General features: G+C 35.8%; 2 protein-coding genes across 2 annotated transcripts; one reads left to right on the top strand and one right to left on the bottom strand.

The window, feature by feature from the left end:
• The first annotated feature begins 1,719 nt into the window (after nucleotides 1–1,719).
• On the top strand, nucleotides 1,720–2,433 carry LOC141590022 (auxin-induced in root cultures protein 12-like). Its single transcript, XM_074410639.1, has one exon. The coding sequence runs from the start codon at nucleotides 1,720–1,722 to the stop codon at nucleotides 2,431–2,433; it is 714 nt and encodes a 237-aa protein (XP_074266740.1).
• Nucleotides 2,434–7,977: 5,544 nt separating this feature from the next.
• On the bottom strand, nucleotides 7,978–11,336 carry LOC141592107 (U-box domain-containing protein 9-like). The gene is made up of 2 exons (XM_074412694.1): nucleotides 10,764–11,336; nucleotides 7,978–9,380 (listed from the first exon to the last, which is right to left on the bottom strand). Exons 1-2 carry the CDS (start codon nucleotides 11,091–11,093, stop codon nucleotides 8,277–8,279), a joined length of 1,434 nt encoding a protein of 477 aa, XP_074268795.1. The 5' UTR covers nucleotides 11,094–11,336; the 3' UTR covers nucleotides 7,978–8,276.
• Between the last annotated feature and the right edge of the window lie 8,190 nt (nucleotides 11,337–19,526).

Raw genomic sequence — 19,526 nt, 5'->3', positions numbered from 1 at the left:
ACATAGGATCGACGCGTTTCGTTCCAAAACGGTTTCTGTCTGACGCGTTTTCAGGCTTAAACTAGATCGACTAGCACGCGATTTGCTACATCGGTCACCATTGTTCAAAGCATAGGTCTGTTTTGAGCAAATATCACATTGTTTCAAAATCTTACCAGATTTTGAAGCAAATATCCCTTTTTCTTTATTGTTCCTTATTCTATTAAATCGCTTCCGCGCAACTTTCGTATCACGAACAATGATGAAAACGCAACTTTCGCACAAATATCCCATTGTTTCGATTTCTAGACAGATTTCGAAGCAAATATCCCTTTTTCATTATTGTTCTTTATCCTTTGAAACCGCTTCCGCTCAATTTTCGTATCAGATTTAAACTCAAATTTGATGTTATGAATGCCATCAACTAGATCAAGTCTTTTGACGGTGTTAAGTGTAGCATTTACATGACCAAGTCGTTTATGCCAAAGCCGAGGGTCATTCTTTTGAACACTCATGCAAGATAATGTTTGACCCGACAAAGAGTATAAGTTAGTCATGTAGACATCTTTGACACGTTTACCTTCAAGTATGATCTCTCTAGTCTTTCCATTGATTATTCTACATTCACTAGCAAGAAATTCAACAATATTACATCGATCACATAGTCTTTTGAGGGTGTTAAGTGCTCCTTTAAAGCCGAAAGACCAAGGAAAGGAATGCGACAATTTATTTACTTTTAATTTTCACACAATTAAACTATGTTTTAATTTTTTAATTAGGCCAATTAAGCCTTGCTCTTTCAATTAAATTACAGTTTGACTTTCAATAAATCATTGCCTTTTCAAATTAGATTTGTGTGTAGAATTTTCAATTAGTCATTCCTCTTATGAATTGCTCTTTCACTTCAAATGAATTGTTATCCTTAATTGAAAAGTATGTATATTATTTTCGACATAAATTGATAGGTTTTTTTCTTCAATTACGAGTAATAAATTGTGGAACAAAAGAAAGATAAGAGAAAATCGACTCAAAAATTAGAGAGGTAAAATTAAAAATACGTATATACAGAAAGAAATATGTACATAAAAGAATAATGACCAAAAAATTTATCAACCCTCTTAGATTACATGCTAAAATAATCAAAATTTTCATGTTCATAGTACAAGTCTATAAGAAAGAAAGTAAAAAGTGGGCAAATTAATATGATTATGCTTACTATTTGGTTTATGTGAAATTTTTTTATATAAAAAATCGTATACGCACTTTTGTTTTTATCCGGCCCAGAACCGAAATCGTATTGTTTATACAGAAATTCGTGTAGTTAAAATCTTATATCGTATATTTTTGCACATCCCACTATTTTACATTATTCGGTACTACATTTCTACTTCCTTTGACACCGGAAAAAACACAGAAATTTTTAACAAATGTGTTATTTTTTCATCAAAGGTAAGGTAATCAACAATGTCATACTTTTGGAGATGTTCATCATCTAAATTAGGAGCTCATATTTGCATAATTTTAGTACATTTGAAGATGATATATGAAACATCCTAATCCATACAACTAAATTTAACTAAAATTAGCTCATACTAATAACAACCATTTCAAAAATTCATCATTTATATAAATTCCATACCATGTTTTGTTTTAATCAAAATCAAGTACATCCATACCATTTTATCTCCATTCTTTGTTCCCCCTTTTCTTTTTTATGGTGTCATCTCCATTATTCGAACCATGGCGGCTTTCCTTAGAATAATGTTGATGACACTATGTCTCATAACCCTCCTACCTCACCCTACCAACTCCCAACCACAATGCAAATCCATGACTTTTTCCAAAAACCAACTTTTCGCGAAATGTATGGATCTTCCGACTCTAAACGCCACCTTACATTGGACATATGACGCATCCACCTCCGCCCTCTCAATGGCCTACACGGCCCCAGCATCCAGCAAAGATAGTTGGGTTGCGTGGGCATTAAACCCGACAGGGTCAGGTATGTTGGGAGCCCAAGCAATTGCAACCTTTTCACCTGGAACAATCGGCCTATTTAATATCGTCCAGACAGTGGACATCACCTCTTACCATTCGATCAGGCAGGGGCCTCTCTCATACAATGTTACCGGGCTTTCTTGTGAAGCTTCCCTCGGTAAATTGACCGTTTTTGGGACGTGGGTTTTACCGCCTGGTGAGCCTACTGTAAACATGGTTTGGCAAATTGGGCCAGTAACTGCTGGAAGGATGGATGCGCATGCTATGGAACCGGATAATTTTAAGTCTAAGATGAAGATTGATTTGAGTAGCGGGGTAGACGTCGAGACTGTTAATGGGTCTGCTGTAGCTCCAGCTCCTTGGACTCTTGAATCGGCTAAACAAAAGGGTGGTGCTGTAAAGGAGTTGGTTTCTATTTTTTGTGTTTTGGGAGGATTTTTAGTTTCTTTGCTTTAAATAATTATAGGATAAAAAAAGGGGAAATTCAAAGAGGAATAGAGATCATTACAAAATGGAATGTACCTATTTTCGAGTGTTTAAACATATTAATCGATTTTATTCAACATTTATGTACATTTTTTTTTTTTTGACAGGGAACATTGTTCATGTAAACTAATGAACATAATCAAATCCTTCGTAACACTTGGTGAAGAAAGTTTTTTTTTTTTTTTTTTTTTTTTTTTTTTTTTTAACAAAAAATAATGTTTAAAAATGGACAATGGAAATTATAGCGATTGGAGATCGGTTTAGAAATATTTGTTGAATTGGCGTTCGTATATGATCGAAAATTTTCTAAATTCTAAAGTCAGTATAAAGCCATCATGTCACATGGCGGCTCTACAATGGCCTTTTTTCTTTTCGTGTTTTTTCAAAAACATATTACTCGCAGTAAAAAGGCCGTCATAGCCAGAGTCGCAATTCAACGTGCCCGGTTCTATCCATGAGGGGTTTATTGTTTTCGGAATATATGACGCGACTTTTTTATCCGAAGAATTTGGGAATGAGAACAATTAACTTGTTAAACTTTCCGATAAAAAAAAAATTACGAATAAAATTAAAGTGTTTTTCAACCTATTTGTAAACTATTAAGTGCTATTTCGGACACATAATATAATCATTTGATGTAGCAATGTTAAAACTAATGAAACTTAACCACCTTATTAATCCTACTAAGCACGAACCGGACTAAATCGAATGACCTGCACAAAAAAAAAATTAGAGTCCATTTGATCTTATGATGCGTTATAATGGAAGTTGAGGGATAATCGGATTGTAGATTTTGTAGGAGAGTATGTTGGGTTATGTCAAAAGTCGAGACCCTAAGGCCCAAGTGAAGTATAAGCCCAAGAGGTAGATTAGAAAATTTTGGTTTCATGCAGGTTATCTTGTAGTAGTGGTAACTAGTTTTCAACCCGTGTAAAATTGCACGGGTATATTTTTAATAACATTGTCGTAAATAGCCAATATTTAAAAAATATTAACCAAAAATGCATAAATATATTATACTCTATTTTTCTTATAATGATAATAGATTTATACACTGCAAAAATGCAGTGTTAAAACATGGTATAGAGTATATTAAATACAATGTATATAAAACAATATGCATGTCATATAGAAAAATTATATTTGACTGAATATATTTATGAGATAATAGCTTGTTTTTCAAAAAGAAAATTCTAGTATGTTGTTCTTTAATTTCTTACTTCATTTACGGTTAATTTAAACTTAAATTTAGTATTTAGTATTTTTGTAACAATATTGATTGTTAGGGCATTAGGGATAGACCAACTCCAAATGAGGTTTGTCTAATGTTATACTCCCTCCAATTCACCATATTCTTCCCTATTTCCTAAAACGGTTATTCAAGTTTTCTTCCCCTTTCTATTTTTGGTAACTTTTTACTCTTATTTTATTCATACCTATCTCCTATTACCCCACCCACCCAACTCTTTTAATCCTATTTTATTCATTATTTAATATTTGTGGCCCACATTTCATTATTTAACTGTTAATTATTCATCCCTCTCTCCTATCACCAAACCCCACCCAACTTTTTATCAATATAATACTTCATTTCTTAATTATTGTGCCCAAACTAAAGAGGAAGAAAATAGAAGATTGGAGGGAGTATGACTCAACACATAAACCTCTCTAACAACAAACCTTAATACAACAATAGACAAACCTCTTAAATATAGACAAATCTCATAAAGGTATACTATATGGGGTTCACTATCACTCACAACTAAAAACACAAACTTGTATACAAAATTGTAACCATTCTCATCTATGAACCTCAACACTCATTCACAACAATAGAGAGGTTTATCAACAAACCTCTAAAAAGTACACAAATCTTTGTTGACAAACCTTTATTTTAATTGTTATTGTAATTTATTATTGTGGTAAATTTTGGAGTGGATTTTTAACAGTTGGTGTCATTTATTAGTAAAATTTTCGGCTGAATTATTTACATTTTAAATTATTTATTTTTCGTTATTATTCACTAATATTTACGTGTAGAAAATATAAACGTAAATATTTACGTTTGAAACTTAAACATATTGGTTTTTCAGCAATTAGTTCCAACTATTTTTCAGTGGGTTCTACATTTACTTAAAAAAATAAAAATAAAAATAAAAATATGTATGTGATGATGTGGTTTAAGGGGAATGTTTGAAATGTCTTTGGTTTTATATAGATAAGATAAGATGAGTATCCTTAGTAGCACCAAAACGGACACGAACACGTGATATGACATCCCATGAAATTTAAGACACGGAACACGTTACTTAAATTTAATATAGTATAGTATATTTTATAGTTATAAATAACGTATGATTTTATTTTTGTAACGTATTTGATATTAAATTTAAATAAGTGAAGGTAAAATTTGATCTTGACTATAACTAATTCTCATTTTCCACCCAAACCCATCTTTTAATCAATCTCTTTTGACATTCTATTCCCCGTCTAAGCTATAACATGTTTAGGCGTGTCCCCGACGAGTGTTAGGTGTCCGACACGGCGTCGGACACGGGACGACTAGTTAGGAGGAGTGTCCGTGCTACCTAACTCTACTAGCTGAAAGATTAGGAGGGCAATAAGCAGATTATATATTCGATGTATTACACCCGTAGTATAGTTTTTGAGCATTATAATAAAGTTTTGAATTTTGTTTTAAAAATTTTGAGTTTTACTATAAATTTCGGAGTTCATTCAGTTAAACATTAAACTCAAGAAATTACAATATAACTCAAAAACATTAAATATAAGAAGCTCAGTTAAATAGTTTCAAAATCAACCCAAAACGATAAGTACTTTATTTTAAAAAAATCGTTCATAAATTGATTAAATGTTTCTCATAATTGAAGGGTAGGAAATGATATTAGTAGATGGTTGAGAGTTGATAATTGAAATTGATGATAGTGTATGAAGTAAATTAGTTACGGACCACATTGATATATTGATGATACTATGAACAAAGAGGTCACGTGGTCAACTGACAATATCAGCCTATTTTGATATCTGACATCATTTATGTATGCAAGTGCAAGTAATACTAGCAGTTATGTACTGATATTGCTTGTAGCTCTATTGGTGAATGTTTGTATCTCGACTCTGAAATCTGAATGCATTACCATACGTCCATACCTGTGTCATACTTTGAAAAGGATAGGGCCGACAGCGATACCGATCACCAAACCCTTTTCCACAACCCGACTAACTCACTCGATTTGATGATAACTCGAATAGTCGCATGTTTACATTCAAATTTGCAATGTTAACATCGGCCTTTAATCACACGTGTAGGTTTTAATTTTAAATCGTGTTTTGCATGAATTTATCTGATTTCGAGGCTAAAAATTGTTAGGGTCGGATTCAAATATGACAGATAAAATTGACGAACTTATGTCATAAAATGTGGATCGGACCGAGTCAAAATTTAAACAGACTAATCATAGAAATCCATGATCTTACTCAATCCATACATATCAAGATTTGAGAGATGCACATGCAAATTGGGTAGAGTCCAAGTGACATAGGCTGGAACACAAATTATTGGTACGGAAATGTGATGTGCAAAATCATGGGTAGTAATAGTCTACCTCATTAACCTATCATGCTTCTTCAGTTTTTGTTTTGTATTTGGTGGTGATTGAGAAGAAGATATTGAGGACAAATTTCTAGGACACCCTATCCTCTACGGACTCATGGGTTTCAAAGATACAAACAAGCAGTTATCTTTTCTCCAATTTATAATCCATCCACCAGTTTATCACGACACAATAATGTACCTCCAACTCTTTAAAATTACCCATTTTTCAAATATAACGCTATTCTAAAGAATATAAGGGAGCATAAGGATCAATAATTTGAATCACCATTTGCTATCGGAGATGCTCAACACGGGGAAAATTCAATGAAGTTCATGTGACGATCTTGAACAAAATTCAACAATGACTAATATGAAAATTTGCTATATGGCCCTATCCTTTGTGAAGGAACCAAGGTTTAAAATTAGCAGGGACGAATTAGTAATATCATATGGTAACGTAGAAAAAGAGAGTCCTTTAATTCCGTCAATAGCGACTCTTAAAAGTGAATGAACCATCGGGTCCTAAGATAAGATAAAGAGATGAATAAGGATCCTGACATGAAGCAAGTTAAACCCCTTAAGGTGGTAGGTACTGTAGAATCAGAGAGGTATTAATAGTGGTGACATGAAATTGATGGTTATGGTGATAAGTCAGTAAATGCTGTATTCATTGCATGTTCATGTGTTACATGAAAAGTGGAGGGGTTGACACTTTTGATTCTTACCACTTCATACACTCCCATTATTTGTTGTCTTCTCATTCCATCTTACTTCCACCCATTCATTCCAATTCAATGATAATATGTACCTGCAATATTAATAGTCTTGTACCTCTTATACGTGTGTATCATATAATCCTCGTGTGATTTTACCCTTCTTCCTTGCAATAGTAACGCTAAAAACTACGAGTACTACGAATACAACATTATCCTAATGTCATAATTCACAATGGCTCCAACAAATTGTGAGGTAGGGGAGGTCAAATGTACGCAGTATTGCCTTTGTGTTAGCAACACAAAGAGGATGTTTCCAAATGACCCAAGAAAAAAATTGCGTTAAAAACTGCAACGAATGACCCCTACTTCACAAGCTAAGAGAAAAAAGTGCAACTATTTTAATGAGCCATTTTAATTTATTCCGTATAATCCAGAACCAAAGAGTAATGAATTTTTGGTTCCATCTGAAAGGTGGAAATTAACACTAAAAACTACTCTTTTAAAAAATTACATTTAACCGCATAGACCGGTAGAAATTGCAGCCGTTATCTACTTGCATCAGGAGAAAACGAAAACTATTCTCATCTCTTATGAAAGAACGTAAATTGTAAAAGGTTAAGTGAAAGATCTTAGTTATGTTGGGAAGGGGTCTGTCTTCGCTTGGTTTCATATTTCAATATAAAATTATTTTTATTAGACCTCTTGGCTTAATGATTGATTCTTAAATATTAAACCTCAACCCTCCTTATCATTTATTCCAAGATCCGCCAGTGATTAGAGATCAACATAATCGAACCATAATTTTTTTTTTTTTTTTTTTTTTTTTGGAGTAATGTGTGCATAGTCATGTAAACTACTTTGCCTCATTCTCCTGTTCCAAAAGTAAAAGCAGCAGACAAACAAAAAAATAAAATTAGATGCCTACATCATTTGCTTACACGATTGTAAAACTCAGGTGTGCAGCAACATTTAATACTCAAAAGAACTAAGTTGGTAGGTTCTTAAAGAATCTGGCAGAAACCATCTGAATTCTGAATGCCTAAAATGATGTACATTTGTTAGCCTTTGAATGAAAAGTACAAGCCCCACTATAGCTACTTGTTAACTAAAATACAAACTAATTCTGCAATAAAAATTGGACCATCAACATTAATTTTAGGCAACTTCTGTCCAAACATTAAGTTCATGAACATAATAATCTGATCTTTTCATTTATTTATTCACATAGATATGACATTTAGTGGCACAGCTAGGAGAGGGCTAGTCCGGGCTCGCCCTCGCTGGAAGATAAAAATTTCAAAATTTTTAGTTAACATTTTCGAACTTTTTTCTTGTTTTCCTTATACCATTACTCATTCTCCCCCGGTGAAATTTTCACCTCGCTAATTAGGTCATAACTTAAGACAACTTCCCTAAAGGAAAAAGAAAGAGTAAAGAAGGTAAAAAAAAAAATTACATACAGATTTTGATTAATGGTATGATCAAGCAGTGTGTGTGATATTAAGGGATCTATTTAGTTTCTCAAGTATGCCATTAGCTTTTCTCTTGGCCCTTGAAGTACCATCTTGTGCTAGTTGTGATAGCGTCCCGTGGGCACGCTCCTCTTCTCGCATGTCTCTTAACTTGGACCGATCATGAATGCAGATTGTGTACAGGATTGCGATACAATTTTCTCTGATCCTAGCACAAGAACCCTCTCGTATAATGCCTAGAAATGTCGAAACAGCACCAAGCTCGGTCAGTTCTTGGACTGCCCTTTGATGAGTCGAGAGCATTGCTAGTATTGCCAATAGTTCATCAACATTTACTCCATTCTCGATCTTCTTTAGTATCACACTCACCACACCTTCATGAACGGCCCTAGCCTTGTTTTCGTGCACTATGCATAGATTAAAAATAGCTGAGGCGGCATCCTTCACGGCCAGAGGATGGCCTTCGTCCAAAAGACAGATCAAAGATTTCAATGCGCCTGATTTTCCAATTAGGGTTTTGTTGGAATCGAGGGCAGATAATGTGAAAAGAGCTGCTGCACTGTTACTCCTACTTGCGGGTGTTCCACTCGTAAGGGCATCAATGAGTAAGGGGATCACCATTGGTGTCTCGGCAACAAGCTTTTTGTTATTATCATGGATGGATATGTTCAACAGAGTGGTGATCAAATCTTCTTGGAGATTAGGATCAACCGTCTCATTGTTCCGACTCCTAGAAAACCCTCTTCTTTGTGTTAAGGGTTTCAACAATCGAGGGATAGAGTCACTTGATTCACCAAAAAGACCGCGAAAAGAAGGTGTCCGCTTTGTAAGAAGTCGGAGCTCCTTGGCCGCTGATTTTTGCTCTGGCATTGACTTGGACATTTCATCAAGTAGCGATACAAAACGGTCCCGGTCAGTCTCAGTTGGTCCATCCTCATTTATACTAGTAACAGGATCTGGGTATTTAATCCCCCGGGTTTTGCACCACTGGGAGATCATTTCCCTTACCAAGTAATTCGGAGTAAGAAGCGAGTGAGATAGGACTTGCTGCGTAAGAGGGCATATCATATCCCCTGCTTTAAGCCATTTCTGAATGAATGGTCTGTCATAAGTCTGAAATCAAACAACCAACGCAAGAACAAAATTTTGTTAAGATCATGACGATCAACATTCTTATGTCAAAGGTAAAAATTTAAAACATAGTTCAATCAATTACTTAAATTACCCCCGCTGTCTAAAAGGGTTAATGTACCTAACTTTACCCTTATTCTAAAAAACCAATTAGTAAGAGTGGCATTTGGCTACACGCCTACACTTGATCTTATGCCAAATGGCCGAGAAAGGTATGGTGACATTTAGCTAAACGGAAATAACTTTATCATATCAGTTACCTTATAACGCGTACAACATAATTATCATGACTATCATTACACACGGTACATACCAATGGTCATATGAGTTTGTGTTAATCATAGTAGGGCATAAAAGCAAAAAACATTACATAGGGGGACCACTGAGGTTGACAATCTTGTAACAGAGTTTATAAAACATATGATTAACGGTAATCGTGTAATTACTCGTCCCACATTACCAATTGCCCAACCCGAAAAGTTGACGGGCAAGTGGGTTGAATCTAATCGATTAATGCCAAAATTGAAGAAACCACATGATATGATCCAAGAAATAATTGAGTTACTTTAGAAAAGGGCAAAATTAGGTGCTTAGCGTTGATGCAAAGCTAGTCCATAACTTCATTGTCACATGGAATTGGAATTTTGCTTCTTCAGTCTCAAATACAGTTGGAAAGAAATTAAAAAAAGTACATGATAAATTGACAATTGACAATTAACACCATTGATTGAAATGTTAAAAAGTCCAAATACCATAAACGTTAATTATATCCTTTTTCCTCATGAACCCACCAAAATTAAGTTTCATTAAACCAACATTACCCCACTAGACACCATCAAATTGCAGGATAAGAGGATCGGAGTTACATCCAGAATTACGAGGAAAAAAAAAACTTCCTGATAAAAAGATAGGCATCCAATTTAGGTGGGAAAATCTTAAATCAATAATCACTAATTCTAGTGTATGACCTCTTTTCCGTGTAAATTGGCAAAATGTGACCACTTCTAGGTAAAAAAATGGTCATTTTTTAGTCGTAAAAAAGGGGTGACTATTTAACTAAAAGTCGTCACATTTTTCTCGTCGCACCCTAGAATTTGTGATCAATAATAATACGAAAAAAATAAATGCAGGGATTTAAAGTCATGATTTGAAATAAACTAAATCATGGAAAATAAGAGAGCGCCTCTGTAGTGGTGCCGAAGCTCAGTACCACCCAGTGGCGTCTAGCATTGTACTCCGTATAAGTCAATTATACAGAAAATCAAAGTAAATAACACAAAAATCAAAATTTACGTAATAATTAGAGAAATGTGACAACAATTACAAAGATTAAGTTTACTAATTAGTGATTTTAAAGTGACAAACCTTGCCAGTGGAAATAACAACAGGATCTTTCATGAGTTGTTTAGAAAGAGGACATCGAAATTCAGGAGGACAAGATAAAGAACAATCATGGTGATCATCATCAGCCACCGTCAACGACGACGTCGTTTTCTTAATCTTTACTTCTTTCAAATATGATAAAACTTGTTTAGCTTTATCAATGGCGTCTATACAACATGATTTACTTGAATTTGAGATAAATTCATTATCTTGTTCTTCTTCTAAAATTGCCTTGACTAAAAATCTAAGCTCTTTCTTCAATTCAGAAACTTTGGTTGAATCTATTTCGGAAATTAGCCCTGTTTTTGCCATGAAAATGAAAACCCAGATTAAATTTAGGCTCAATTGAAATGGGTATTCATCAGAATTGCGTAATTGTTGATTTTGGTGTGGTAATTAATTCATCGGATTTACTATGATATAAAAGCACATGCTGACATGCAAAAGTGTATATAATATGGATAGTTTTAATATTAAATATTAATAGTATGGTTTTAATGGAGGGGGGTGGGAATAGTGTGAATGAATGAGAGCACGAGTAATGAAGGAAAGTGAATGATGAATTTTATGAGGACGAATTTTATTAGCGGAAGTGGTGATTGACCCTATAACTTTCTGCAATTGTGAAATTAATTCCCCTATAATTTTTAAGTTGGGTGATTAGGTCCATAATTTACATAATAAGTGAAATTAAATCTATTTATCAAAATCTCATGAGAAATTTAATTTATTATATCACAAAAATAAAAATGGTTATGTTCTTATGAAAAATACGAAATAAAATTTTAAAAAAGTTAATAAAAAAAATTAGCGTAAATTAGATAAAATAAAATTAAAAATATATTACAAAAATCAAACCCAATTTATTATTTTATATAATGTACAGATTTTTAAAATTTTTGTTATATAAAGTACAGATTTTTCAAATTTTTGTAAAAAAATTTCAATTGCAAATTATTTTGTTAGGTAGTTGTGTTAAAATTAGAAGTTGGAATAAAAAAATTCTATGACAAAAAATATAATAGAAGGGTAAAAAAAATATTCAAATTTTTTTATTTTTCAACAATTAAAAAAAGTTTATACATAAAATTGTTAATTTTTTTTCCAAAAAATCACACCGAATTTTACTATTTCGTATTTTACATAAGAACATAACCATTTTTACTTTTGTAATATGATAAATTGAATTTCTCGTGAGATTTTGATAAAGGAGTTTAATTTCACTTATTATGTAAGTTATGGGGCTTAATCACTCCAATTGAAAGTTCTGAGGTTAATTTCACAATTGCACAAAGTTATGAGAGTCAATCACCACTTTCCCGGAATTCTAATTGGAAAACAATAGGTCTTCCTCAAACGATATATTCGTCTTAAGAATAAAACAGGTCAAATAACATCCATTTGTATAGACGGGATAAACCTGTTGACAATCTCAATGCCATCATATTTTTGTTTTATAGGTGATACTTGACCCGTTTTAAAGATAAAATAGAGAAAATGTATGTCTTAAATAAGAATTTGTAATTGCCAATTTAAGAAACACAAAATCTTATTGAAGACGGCACGTATCCGTCACTTTGGAGTGACGGATACCATTTCCTCTTATGAATGACCCAAATAGAGGAGAGAGGGAAGCACATGGGGGTGCCCCGACCTTGTCCCTCTATCCGTTTTGTGAGTGACATTACTCGTCACTTGCTCCGACCCGTTTTCAGCAAGGCTAACTGTTTAAGAAATAAAGGGGAATTTGTGGACCCAATGAGGTCCCATGATGCCAATCCAACTGTGGTTAACGCGGTGTGTGAAGTTGCTCATTACTCGGCTCGTTCGGTTGTCCCTTCTTTCTCTTGTACTCTTTTACCTGCGACATGCCTATCGGATGACAAGCCCCCTTCAATATAGGTAGGGGTGAGGGGGAGATTTGTTGGGATGTTCCCTCGAATTAGGCCTCTATTCTCTCTTCATAGGTACCTTCTTTGTCTTGTGTTCCGGGAGTTATGTAAAAGCGGGTAAGGGTGCTTGTGCTTGTGCGATTGGATGCCCAAGATGGGACTTGCATACTTTCAGACTTGTGGATATAGAGCTTTCGGATCAGGCGCCGAGCGAGAAGTCTCTTCTTTCCTCCGCTCGTTCCTCTCCTTTACTTGTTACATAAATATGCGAGTGTCAGGCAAGGTAGAGTTTGTTTGGATAGCAAAAGTGGAGGGGAGGGGAAGGGAGGGGAAAGGAGGGAAGAGAAAGAGAGGCAAGGGAAGGGGAGGGGAAATGTGGTGTGGTTGTTTGGATACAATTTCCTTCCAAATCTTGTCTATTATGAAGAGATTTTGATTTGGCTTGGAGGAGGGAAAATGGATCCCTCCAAATTCCTCTCCCTCCATTTCTCTCCACCCTTATTTGCTATCCAAATAAGGAATTTTAAATCCCCTACTTTCCCTCCCTTTTTTTCCCTCCAAACCCCTCAATCCAAACACACCCTTAACGTGGGGGAGGAATTCCATTTATGTGAGTCAAAATCCTCTCTATTTCCTAAAAAGAAATGGACATGTCATTACCTATCAACTGTGACACCCTCATTCATTGCGGAAAAGTAAACACGTAATTCTAGAATAAAACTGCATGGATATGTTTGTAATAGGTTCATTTGGGTAAAAACCTGTAATTTTTAAAACCTGAACCTGTTATAAAAATATCCAAATTGAGAGGTGTCAAAACATACAAGGTCTAAATAGAAGTTTCATAACATAACCATCGCTAAAGTCGCGAATAGCAAAGTTATACAACCAAATGTAACGAGGGAGACATATGTCCCTAAAATGTATGTGACATAAAAACTCGTATAAGAGTCTCTACAAATAAAACCAAATCTAAGTAAGTCCCAAGGTTAATTTGCTCGCTAGCTCGTCCATGAACCCCATATAAGCATCACCATACCTGTCGATCGCATTTTATACAAATACGAAAGCCACAGTCAGTGGGGAGTAACTCCGAGTTCTCTCAGCCACGAAATGTCATAATTAATATAACATGTAAACATAAGAATATGAATAACACATAGCTTTAGCATATAGATGCTAGACAATCGTGCTTATCATGGGAACAACAATATAACAACACATAGTCCTAGCATGTGAATACTAGACCGACTCATACTACACAATCATGTGAATCACATAACATCCAGGAATCCAAACTCTATCAACCATAGCCGGCTTGCATCTCACCTTCTATGATTCATAGAATCATCAAACAAGAAAGGACAATATATCTAGAGACAGACATAAGTTCCTAGTACAGTCAATAGTCACTCTGTAACTCGAGTCTATACCACGAGGTAAGGTAAACACCCTAGTCCTAAACCTGCGCAGACCTAGTGACATGCGGAAAACTACCGCATCCAAGACTCATGATAACAACACATGAGTACCCCTAAGGAGTCCACCAAAGGGTTGCCTAGTGTTTAAGCTGACTACATACTTCTAAGAGTACGTCAAAAAGTCATACCCCTAACTTGGATATAAACCCACCAAGCTAAGACACAAAGGGTATTAAGCGGTGAACATACACTCGTCAAAGACTATAAGGGCCTATCTATGACGATGGTCTAAGATACCAACACCACACAAGACAAGTAGGACACCCACTTAACCATAAGAGGGGCAAAGAGTCCAAACTGGCAACATAAATACTTATACTCAAATCAAGGACTCTAGGATAACATCCTTCCTTGTAAAAGACTACAAAAATGTAAATTCAGCTGACAATCCAACAATATCCACAATCTCATTAGTAATCCAAAACTCAGCGAACCATTAATCTCATAATTCATGAGAACAAGCTAAAATGGCAACAACGCAAAAAGACTCAAGTATAAGGCAACCAATTCATCCAACAACCAACATATGAAAAGACAATCATACTCAAAGACAAATCCTCGACCCTAGTCCCGCGACGGGTCATCGGTCAAATGGAGGCTGACCGGTTTAAACCTAGCTTGACCAAACTCATTTGGTCAAATTGGCCCAGCTCAGAGTCTTGGCCCATTTTGGCCCACATCACGGAATTTACCACAATGTCATACTCTTGCCATTTTTAATTTTTATCATGTGAAAACTATTGACATAGAGAAAATATGTCAACTTATAAAATAATCAATTCAACGGAAATATTAGCTTAAACAATTTCGTACATGCCAAAATACCAACATACTTCAAAACATGAACCATAGGCCCAAAACATCAAACAATAGACCCAAGACCCGACCCAAAGTGACGGGTCAAAATCCGGACCGGACCCACCGGGTCTGCCGCGCCCCTTTGTGGGCTGTTTTGGGCGGTTTTTCCGCCCTTTTCCCTTTTTCCTACCAAAATCCGTTTCAAGCTCAATTTAATACCGTCTCAAGCAACAATCAACAATACCCATTTCGTTTCAATACTCAAGTATATGAAATAACCACAAATTAGTAAACTTTAACAACACAAGTCATGTGAAAAACGAAACTAACACATTATCAATCACCTAAACACTTAACAAACAATAAACACAACATCTATGTGACATTAAATCGTCGAGTAACTCGGAATAGTTACCTTAAGCTAGCAAAGAGACAAGTAATAACTTGAGAAAGCTTCTAAAACCCAAAATTACTCTCCATCTTCAACCACATATGAGTCACCTAACTCATTTTCAAATTTTTCACCTATAAGAACAACAAAAACACAATTATTAAGCTTAAATTCGAAACCCTAAAAAGATAAGACCCGAAACGAAATTGGGGGAAATGAAAATAAAGCTTACTAGTAGATGAGGATTGAAGAGAGGATTCCAAATATATAAGTTTTATGCAAATTGGTGGAGAAATGAAGGATTTATGGTGGTTTTAGGGATTGTGAGGAGGATTTTTGGTAGGTTTTTGGTGTTTGAGAGAAGGAGGAGATAGATTGAGAAAGGAGGAACTGAAAATTGAAAGAGGAGACAAATGGAGGGTGATTTTTCGGTCCAAATGGCATGGGGAGGGTGGTCAATTGTTTACGTTTTGGGTTTGCTTCGACGGTAATTAGAAATATTCGTCGAACGCGATTTCCGAGAATATTAAAGTTCTTAAACACGATTTTACTAAAAGATTAAGTACTCATATGCCCAAATATCCAAACTCGTTTACCCAACGACCGTAGAAAATGGGAAAATCTCAATATTACGACTTTTATCAGAAATCTATTTTATCAAAGTAAAAGGTTTAAATATAGTTTAAATTAATTTTAAACATTTCTAAACTATCAAAAGTGATTACATTACTTCAAACTAAAATAAAATTATATTTTATCAAATTATTATTATTTCAAATAAATTAATATTAAATTAAAATGGATTAAAATATTACTTTTAAAATATAATAAAGCTCTTCAAATTTACGGGGTGTTACAATCATCCCTTCTTTTAAGAAGTTTCGTCCCCGAAACTTAGAAGAAGGAACATTGTATATATGTAGGTCTTTCTCTTTAAATCAATTAATCAACATCTTTAAAACATGAATTTATGAAAATATACGTGTCCTTTCAATGGAACGGAAATATCCTCGTCGGTCGCCCGAGAACACCAACATTCCAAATCAGAACAAAAATACATTTTTACGCCAACAACTGAGAAAACTAATTATCGGACGTCTCCAATAATGAGCCTTAACACTCATTGACATTAAAACCAGTGGGAAAACATTAAAACATTTTCAAAAACCTTTAGTTCGAAACTCTTCAATAAGGATAATGACTCCACTAATCATGACTAAACTCTAACTACGGCTCTTATACAACTAAGCAATGACTACTAACGCAGAGAATATTCCAGGGAAGGAGAGGAACACTCGAAAGGATAGCTAGAACTCACAAGGATTAAATAAAGGAACGGAAAGTACCTCACGAGAAGAGTTCGGGATATTTAGCTAACATAGAAGATTCAGGCTCCCAAGTTTCTTCTTCGACATTTCCACAACGCCAAAGGATACGAACTAGGGGCACCACTTTGTTTCTAAGTTGCTTGTTTGCCCTTTCGAGGATTCGGATCGGCCTTTCTTCTAAAGCCAAGTTAGGTTCCAAATCTGGGATTTCTTCTCGAATAACATGGCTCGGATCACTAATGTACTTCCTCAACTGAGATACATGGAAGACATTATGAACCTTGATCAAATTCGAGGGCAACTCTAAACGGTAAGCAATAGGATCAATCTTCTCAAGCATACGGAAAGGTCCAATGTATTTGGGACTCAGCTTTCCTTTCACACCAAAACGTTTCACCTCTTTCATAGGTGACACCTTAAGGAATACTCGATCATCAACCTCAAAGGCAAGTGGTCGACGACGGGCATCAGCATACGATTTCTGTCGGTCTTGAGCGGCTTTCATACGCTCTCGAGTGATCTGAATCTGATTGATGGTCTCAGTCACCAAATCGGGTCCCAACACATACTTAGACTCCTTCTTCAACAATTGAGTCATCGGTCTAGCTAACTTAGAGAAATCCTTAACGAATCGACGGTAATAACCCGCCAAACCGAGAAAGCTTCGAATCTCAGTCACATTTTTCGGACTCTTCCAATCAACAACGGCCTCAATCTTAGAAGGATCTACCATAACACCATCTTTGGATATGACATGTCCAAGAAAAGTTACTTGATGCAACCAAAATTCACATTTCGAGAACTTAGCATACCACTTTTGACGATGTAGAATGTCTAAGATGATACGGAGGTGTAGGGCATGTTCTTCATCATTCTTTGAGAAAATCAAGATATCATCAATGAACACCACCACACACTTATCGAGGTACTCACTAAAGGTACGATTTATTTGATCCATGAAGATAGCCGGAGCATTAGTCAATCCGAAAGGCATCACTTTAAATTCGAAATGACCATATCTCGTCTTTGAAAGCGATCTTAGGAATATCGGACTCACGCACCGGAATTTGATGATAACCCGATCGGAGGTCAATCTTGGAAAAAGTAGAAGCACCACGTAATTGGTCAAAGAGATCATCAATTCGTGGAATAGGATACTTGTTCTTGATTGTCACACGATTGAGTTCACGATAATCAATGCAAAGTCGCATAGATCCATCCTTTTTCTTCACAAAGAGGACGGAGGAAACCCAAGGAGAAGCACTAGGCCTAATAAAGCCTTTCTCAATCAAGTCATCAAGTTGAACTCTTAACTCCTTCAATTCGGAAGGTGCCATACGATAAGGAGCTTTAGCAATAGGACCGGTTCCGGGAACTAGGTCAATAGAAAATTCAACATCTCTTTCAGGTGGAATCCCGGGTAATTCATCGGGAAATACATCCGGAAATTCACAAACAATGGGAACATCCTTCAAGGGAGGAAGAGAAGGAGAATTAGAAGTAGTCACTACACATAGGAATGCTTGATGACCCTTCTTCAAAGCATTCACCATCTTCATAGCTGAGATCAACTTCACACCTGTTTGCTTTCTAACCCCTTGATAAGATACGCGAGTACCCAAAGGGCTTTTAAGAACAATCTTTTGATCTCGACATTCAAATCGACCATGATAAGTAGATAACCAATCCATGCCCAAAACAACATCAAACTCCTCAAGTGGAAATCGAAGGAGATTAGCCGGGAAAATAGATTCCGCTATCGATATAGGGACATCCGAATAAAAATAAGAACAAGAGAAGATGTCGCCAGAGGGTAAAGATATTGATGTACTATCTCCAAGTGTAGGTTCAAGAGGTAACTTGTCGGAGAATTTCATCGATATAAATGTCAAAGAAGCACCGGTATCAAATAAAACCAAACAAGGGACATCAAATATTAAGAACGTACCAGTGACTATGTCTGGGTGTGCCTCAGCCTCAGCACGGCTCATCACAAAGATGCGACCTCTCGGCCTCTCAGGAGCAGCAGGAGTAGAAGTAGTCTTCCTCTCAGGACACTCATTAGCCTTGTGTCCAGGCTTATTGCAGGAGAAACACACAAATTGCTTATCAAAGCAACCAATTCCGGGATGCAAAGGCTTCTTACAATGATAGCACATACAAACCTTAGGATTTTTGTCGTTGCTAGGAGATAGAACACGAGCACCTTGATTTGCTTGTCCACTCGGAACAAACCTCTTCTTGTTAGGATAAGAGGGGGAAGAAGTAGGCACAAAGGGTCTAGAAGGAGCAACATAAGGCCTAGAAGTGGAGTAAAGTGGCTTCTTGCCAAGGGAAGTACGAGAAGCACGAGCCTCTTCGTCAATAACCCGAATAGAGCTCTCGGCCCATAATGCATCATCATAGATTGAGACAAAGGAAGTAGAATCCCTACGGATCAAGCTATTAAGCTTTGGAGTAAGCTTGTCAAGGTAAAAGAAAGCCTTTTCTTCTTCATTTTTGACAAGTCTAGAAGCATAGTGAGCAAGTTCATTGAACATGTCGGTAAAGGCTTGGGCAGAAAGACTTCCTTGCTTCAAAGCCTTTGTTGTTTCAGCTCTTTTGGATAGAACCTAGTCTCAACTAGATCCTTAAAGCGATCCCAACCAAAACCAGGCTCAAGAGTGGAAGTAGGACTAGTCATGGTCCACCATCTATCAGCTTCTTTCACAAGGAAGTGAGAAGCCAATTTCACCTTGTCCTCTTCACGAACATCATACAAGACAAAGCTCTTCTCCAATTCCCGAAACCATTCGGTGAGTGCCACCGGGTCTACTTCACCACCATAAGTTTGAGTCTTGTTTCGAGTCAATTGA

This window comes from Silene latifolia, chromosome 7 (genome assembly GCF_048544455.1).
Source record: "Silene latifolia isolate original U9 population chromosome 7, ASM4854445v1, whole genome shotgun sequence".
NCBI classification, from domain to species: Eukaryota; Viridiplantae; Streptophyta; class Magnoliopsida; order Caryophyllales; family Caryophyllaceae; genus Silene; species Silene latifolia.
The sequence above is the reverse complement of the archived record's forward strand: the minus strand, read 5'-3'. Positions and strand labels throughout refer to the sequence as shown.

Excerpts from the sequence above, each read along its gene's own strand:
- LOC141592107 (XM_074412694.1), bottom strand. The coding sequence starts at position 11,093 with ATGGCAAAAACAGGGCTAATTTCCGAAATAGATTCAACCAAAGTTTCT. Across the intron at positions 9,381-10,763 it reads TTGTTATTTCCACTGGCAAG|ACTTATGACAGACCATTCAT; the intron begins GTTTGTCACTTT and ends GTTTGATTTCAG.
- LOC141590022 (XM_074410639.1), top strand. The coding sequence starts at position 1,720 with ATGGCGGCTTTCCTTAGAATAATGTTGATGACACTATGTCTCATAACC.